The 7507-nt window shown below is 50.4% G+C and overlaps 1 protein-coding gene across 1 annotated transcript; it reads right to left on the reverse strand.

Annotated features, from left to right (window-relative positions):
* Positions 1–263: 263 nt before the first annotated feature.
* On the reverse strand, positions 264–2068 carry LOC120993146 (leucine-rich repeat extensin-like protein 1). The gene is made up of 2 exons (XM_040421711.1): positions 2026–2068; positions 264–1063 (listed from the first exon to the last, which is right to left on the reverse strand). Exons 1-2 carry the CDS (start codon positions 2066–2068, stop codon positions 264–266), a joined length of 843 nt encoding a protein of 280 aa, XP_040277645.1.
* Positions 2069–7507: the final 5439 nt, after the last annotated feature.

Raw genomic sequence — 7507 nt, forward strand, 5'->3', positions numbered from 1 at the left:
GACCCAGGATTATAGGAGGGGGAGAGGACCAATCTCCTGCAACATGGAGACCCAGGGTTATAGCTAGGTGTGAGGAGGGGAAGAGGAGTGATCGGTAACATGGAGACCCAAGATTATAGGAGGGGGAGAGGACTGATCTTCTGCTACATGGAGACCCAGGGTTATAGGAGGGGGAGAGGACTGATCTTCTGCTACATGGAGACCCAGGATTATAGGAGGGGGAGAGGACCAATCTCCTGCAACATGGAGACCCAGGGTTATAGCTAGGTGTGAGGAGGGGAAGAGGAGTGATCGGTAACATGGAGACCCAGGATTATAGGAGGGGGAGAGGACTGATCTTCTGCTACATATAGACCCAGGGTTAAAGGAGGGGGAGAGGACTGATCTTCTGCTTCATAGAGACCCAGGGTTATAGGAGGGGGAGAGGACTGATCTTCTGCTACATATAGACCCAGGGTTATAGGAGGGGGAGAGGACTGATCTTCTGCTTCATAGAGACCCAGGGTTATAGGAGGGGGAGAGGACTGATCTTCTGCTTCATAGAGACCCAGGGTTATAGGAGGGGGAGAGGACTGATCTTCTGCTTCATAGAGACCCAGGGTTATAGGAGGGGGAGAGGACTGATCTTCTGCTACATATAGACCCAGGGTTATAGGAGGGGGAGAGGACTGATCTTCTGCTTCATAGAGACCCAGGGTTATAGGAGGGGGAGAGGACTGATCTTCTGCTACATGGAGACCCAGGGTTATAGGAGGGGGAGAGGACTGATCTTCTGCTACATGGAGACCCAGGGTTATAGGAGGGGGAGAGGACTGATCTTCTGCTACATGGAGACCCAGGGTTATAGGAGGGGGAGAGGACTGATCTTCTGCTACATGGAGACCCAGGGTTATAGGAGGGGGAGAGGACTGATCTTCTGCTACATGGAGACCCAGGGTTATAGGAGGGGGAGAGGACTGATCTTCTGCTACATGGAGACCCAGGGTTATAGAAGGGGGAGAGGACTGATCTTCTGCTACATGGAGACCCAGGATTATAGGAGGGGAAGAGGACTGATCTTCTGCTACATGGAGACCCAGGATTATAGCTATCTTCTGCTACATGGAGAAGTCTTGATATCCCAAACCAGGGTAGGATTTACTGTATATCCCCCATATTGCGCTGTCAGGAGACTATGTGGTCTTCAACCAGTTGTCACACTGATCTTCATGTGATCATGAGAGGTAGCAGATGACTGGTCTAGGATCTGATCATCAGTGCCCCTACCTACGTGCAGACCATCATCCATTGCTTCTCTAAAATGTGCCTCAGACCAGCCAGAGGTCTGTGGAGGAGCTAACACACCAGAAGGTTCTGACTTCCTGACCATTCTTAAGTTTCATCCTGGGATCTCGGCAGTCAGCCCATAGACATAAAGAAAACCAACTCCAACACATGCCTGCTATGTCCATGAAGGGAGGCCAACAATATTCAACATGCCCAATCTCTGATCTCACTAAGATGCTCCTCATTGTGATTAAGGTCCATGACCAGCAGTATTCATTGTTACTTTATCTAAATCCTCAGAGGAGGCTCCAAGCTCAGCACCCTGTATCTCCTTCCTCAACTCTTCACTACCTCACCCATGTTCAGGATGAACATCCTCTATAATGAATACCCTCTGTCTCCAAGACTTCTCTTGTGCTGCATGAGATCTCTGGAATGCTCTACCCCGGCAGGACTATCATATTTCCAAATGTCACGCCCCCTTCACTAGATTATTCCTCTGATCCCTTTATCCAGCAGGATCCCCCAGACTCCCTGCACCCTGAAGCACTTCACACCTGTACATACACAGATACTGGCTGCTGACCACTGTACAGAACAACCACTGCTGCCTCGTTTCACGCCTGTTTCGAGGCTTAGGTTTGTTAAGACCCAAAGATGTTCTTTAGGTCATTCTTGTAGGAAGGTGTTCTCAGCTTCTCCCTGGAGATGCGGGCTGAACAGATTGCATGTTGGTCTGCGTTCTGCTGCCATCCATACCCTCAAGGTCCTTCAGGTCAGATTCCTTAGTTAGTCGCCTCATGGCTCTGGCCTCTGCTAGGATCCTGACATCAGATGGCTCCTCTACTGGAAATTATCTGGCGACTTATCGCTACAGACACCTGGGGGGGGGGGGGGGGGCACCGTCTCTGAATGAAGCAATGTTGGCGTCATGCACTCCATTAGGCTGGGGAGCATCGTATATACACTGCTAGATCTGCTAGATCCAGTGCTGATGCTCCTGCTGCCTCCGCCACAGGGTGTCTGGTTTATACGGGCAGTACGGGTTGTAAGGACCTCTGTTCCGGACTGAGCTTCTGTTGCATCCTGAGCCTGATGAGGACGTCTCTGACCAGAAATGCGCCATTTGTGTTATTACTGTGTTTTAAATTAACCCTTTAGGAAGCCGGACAGTGAAGGCTGCATCGGGGCGGCTGTTGGGAGCTTGTCTGCTTTTGTCTCACCCTGGTTAGTATTAGGATGATTGTGGATCACTGGAGACATACGATCACCTGGAGGCAGTATGGCGTCACATATAACGGTTTTCTCACATCATCTTGCCTGTAGCCGGGTGGATTACATTAACCATGTGTAGACAGTCCTTCCTATAGTATTTGCTTTGTGTCCTCAGATCTTGTTCTATACTTTTCTAGGTTTACTCCAGTTCTTCTGACTGGACAACACCTGCTGGAGCCCAAGAATCACTTTACAAAGCCTGGACCCCTTAATGCGGGAGCGGGACGTGGGATAACGAGCAGCTTCTGAATAACCGAGCCACAACGTCGATCTGGCAGCAGAAGTAGCGGGAAAGCTTCGGAGGATCTGACTGGACAGAGATACATCGGTGTGAAGACTTGTCCATAGCAGGCAGAGCAGCGGGTAACACCAGGCCATGGTGGACAGACACGTTATAGGAGACGAGGCACTGAATGTAACATGCTGCCCCCGGATGGACTCTGAGGCCTCCATATTGACATCCTTGACCTGTGTGTAGACATAGAGGCGTCCTGCGTGCTCCACAGACTGAGGGTGACGATGCCTTGCAGGGAACTCATCTTGGGTGCAGTCATGAGATTTAGGAAAGAAGCAAACCTTACTGGAGACATAGACATCGGTGAGGGTAGAACCGGTCATCAGCTCAACTGGGAGAAGATCCTGGTCCATACCATCACCTCTTCTTCTCTGTGTCATCCGGCCATTACCTCCACTCTCTGCCCCTCCAGGCTGCTGATGGACCCATGTGGATGCCGTCGCCTTGTGGCGGCAGGTCACACATCCTGATGTGCACTACGAACATAATCCGGTAGAAATTCCTACATAATTGCATATGTCTTAGCGCCCTCAGCAGCCGGTTCGTACATTTACCTGAATTTCTTACCAGGTGCTGATTATCCGCATCGCCCTCCTTATAATCACTGTCCAGAGGGGCCTCACCTTACAGACCTTTCTCTCTGAGGAACCGCGCCCTTCAGATCACATGTCCATTATTAGCCGATCAATGACCGATTAATAGCCGATCATTGACCGCATGTCCCACTGATGTGGATGTGACAGAATATTGCAGATGTGACCTCCCTGCCTGCCATTAACCCTTCCATATATGCTGTGTGTGTGGTCCAGAAGGGCGGGGCCTGGTCACGGGTGGCACCGCTGATCCCTCACTACACATCATGTATTACTGACTACGCTCTGAAATACAGACTGACGACCTGTGCCCTCCCACCCGTCCGTGCCCCACCCCGGGGTGTCTAGTAACTGGCCTGTGGGTGCATGCCATCGATCACTCACCTCAGGGCCGATGTGAGGGTGTCAGGGAGGTGCAGATTCTGGGCTGCTCAGCTGGAGAAGACTCATTCACGGTTTGTAGGCATGATCCAGAGATGGAAGCAGGATGTTACCTCCAGACAGAAGACGCCTCACCTGGGAGGGGGCGACGCTGGAGGTGGACGGCAGACTGGGACCACCGGGACCCAGGGGAGCTGTGCGTCTGACCTCCTGTCCAGGGCAGGGAGATGACATGGAGATAGGAAGGGTCGCTCCGGAGCTGACAGAGGAGGAGGGGGAGGGAGGCAGGCAGCAGATGAGCCCTCGTCCCCTGGGTACCACAGATCTCAGATGTGCTGGGCAAAGATGGAAAGAGAAGAGAGAGATGATGAGAGTGCGGGGAGGGCGCACGGGGGTCTGTCTGGAGGAGAAGCCCCTGTAATGTGAAGTCACCACTGGACAGCACGGCCAAGGATCCTAAGTGCTTGTGACATCTGTCACCACTGGAAAGACAAACCGGAGATGTGCCCCCAGCTAATAACCCCCCGCCCGCCTCGTACCACGGCACAGCTGAGACCCCCCCCCCCCCCCCCACTAATATCTGAGGAGGCCTCCATCATACAAACAAGGTCTCACCGTGACCCCGGGCTGCGGCTCACAGCTGTGGCCTTTCCCAGGACCAGACATCACCATCGCCTTCGCTGCTCTTCGCTGGCGGCCATATTGGATGGTAGATACAGAATTTGCGCAGGTCCCTGACTATGGGTTAACTCCTTCAACCCCAGCATCTCCAGCTTCATAGGAATTAGGGGATGCAGACTGTTAGCTCTTCAGACAAGGGAGATATAAACAACCCCCTGATGATATGTTATTATACCTATATTATAAATGGTAACTGCACAAGACAATGGGGCAGCAATAATAAGACGCCCCCCCCCCCCAAAAAAAAAGGAAAAATCAGATGCAAGACCAGATAATACACAGATATGTAAAACGAATGACATCACAGGACCTCCTGACCTCACCAGTCATATGAACGCAGCAGTGCCCTCTGCTGGAGACACCATGTATGACAGCACAGGATCTCCTGATCTCACCAGTAATATGTACACAGCACTGCCCTCTACTGGAAGAGACCATGTATGACATCACAGGATCTCCTGATCTCACCAGTAATATGTACACAGCACTGCCCTCTACTGGAAGAGACCATGTATGACATCACAGGATCTCCTCACCTCACCAACATGAACGCAGGACTAACATCTACTGGAAGTGACCATGTATGACATCACAGGATCTCCTGACCTCACCAACATGAACGCAGGACTAACATCTACTGGAAGTGACCATGTATGACATCAAAGGACCTCCTGACCTCACCAGTCATAGGTACACAGGACTACCATCTACTGGAAGAGACCATGGGTGACATCACAGGATCTCCTGACCTCACCAGTAGTATGTACACAGGACTACCCTCTACTGGAAGAGACCATGGGTGACATCACCAAAACTCCTGACCTCACCAGTAATATGTACACAGTACTGCCCTCTGCTGGAGACACCATGTATGACAGCACAGGATATCCTGACTTCACCAGTAATATGTACACAGGACCACCATCTACTGGAAGAGACCATATATGACATCACCAAAACTCCTGACCTCACCAGTAATATGTACACAGTATTGCCCTCTACTGGAAGAGACCATGTATGACATCACAGGATCTCCTGATCTCACCAGTAATATGTATACAGCACTGCCCTCTACTGGAAGAGACCATGTATGACATCACAGGATCTCCTGACCTCACCAGTCATATGAACACAGCACTGCCCTCTACTGGAAGAGACCATGTATGACATCACAGGATCTCCTGATCTCACCAGTAATATGTATACAGCACTGCCCTCTACTGGAAGAGACCATGTATGACATCACAGGATCTCCTGACCTCACCAGTCATATGAACACAGCACTGCCCTCTACTGGAAGAGACCATGTATGACATCACAGGATCTCCTGACCTCACCAGTAATATGTACACAGGACTACCCTCTACTGGAAGAGACCATGGGTGACATCACCAAAACTCCTGACCTCACCAGTAATATGTACAGAGCACTGCCCTCTGCTGGAGACACCATGTATGACAGCACAAGATCTCCTGATCTCACCAGTAATATGTACACAGTACTGCCCTCTACTGAAAGAGACCATGTATGACATCACAGGATCTCCTGACCTCACCAACATGAACGCAGGACTAACATCTACTGGAAGGGACCATGTATGACATCAAAGGACCTCCTGACCTCACCAGTCATAGGTACACAGCACTGCCCTCTGCTGGAGACACCATGTATGACATCACAGGATCTCCTGATCTCACTAGTAATATGTACACAGCACTGCCCTCTACTGGAAGAGACCATGTATGACATCACAGGATCTCCTGACCTCACCAACATGAACGCAGGACTAACATCTACTGGAAGTGACCATGTATGACAACAAAGGACCTCCTGACCTCACCAGTCATAGGTACACAGTACTGCCCTCTGCTGGAGACACCATGTATGACAGCACAGAATCTCCTGATCTCACCAGTAATATGTACACAGGACTACCATCTACTGGAAGAGACCATGTATGACATCACCAAAACTCCTGATCTCACCAGTAATATGTACACAGGACTACCATCTACTGGAAGAGACCATGTATGACATCACCAAAACTCCTGACCTCACCAGTAATATGTACACAGTACTGCCCTCTACTGGAAGAGACCATGGGTGACATCACAGGACCTCCTGACCTCGCCAGTAATATGTACACAGCACTGCTCTCTGCTGGAGACACAATGTATGACATCACCAAAACTCCTGACCTCGCCAGTAATATGCACACAGTACTGCCCTCTACTGGAAGAGACCATGGGTGACATCATAGAATGTGTCGGAACAACACAGGACCTCCTGACCTCACCAGTAATATGTACACAGGACCACCATCTACTGGAAGAGACCATGTATGACATCACCGGACCTCCTGACCTCACCAGTAATATGTACACAGGACTACCATCTATTGGAAGAGACCATGGGTGATATCACAGAACCTTCTGACCTCACCAGTCATATGTATACAGCATTGCCCTCTACTGGAAGAGATCATGTATGACATCACAGGACCTCCTGACCTCACCATGTACACAGGACTAACATCTACTGGAAGTGACCATGTATGACATCAAAGGACCTCCTGACCTCACCAGTCATATGTACACAGGACTACCATCTAGTGGAAGAGACCATGGATGAAATCACAGGACCTCCTGACCTCACCAGTAATATGTACACAGCACTGCCTCTTCTGGAAGAGACCATGTATGACATCACAGGACCTCACAGCACTGCCCTCTGCTGGAGAAATCATGTATGACATCACAGCACCTCACCAGTCATATGTACACAGAACTGACCTCTGCTGGAGAGATCATGAATGACATCACAGGACCTCCAGACCTTAGCAGTCATATTTACAAAAGCACTGCCCTGTGCTGGAGAGACCATGTATGACAGCACAGAACCTCCTGACCTCACCAGTTATATGTAAACAGCACTGCCCTCTGCTGGAGAGACCATGTATGACATCACAGGATCACCCTCACCCTCACCAGTAATATGTACAGTACAGACCAAAAGT

The sequence above is a fragment of the Bufo bufo genome, chromosome 3 (assembly GCF_905171765.1).
Source record: "Bufo bufo chromosome 3, aBufBuf1.1, whole genome shotgun sequence".
Taxonomy (NCBI): Eukaryota; Metazoa; Chordata; class Amphibia; order Anura; family Bufonidae; genus Bufo; species Bufo bufo.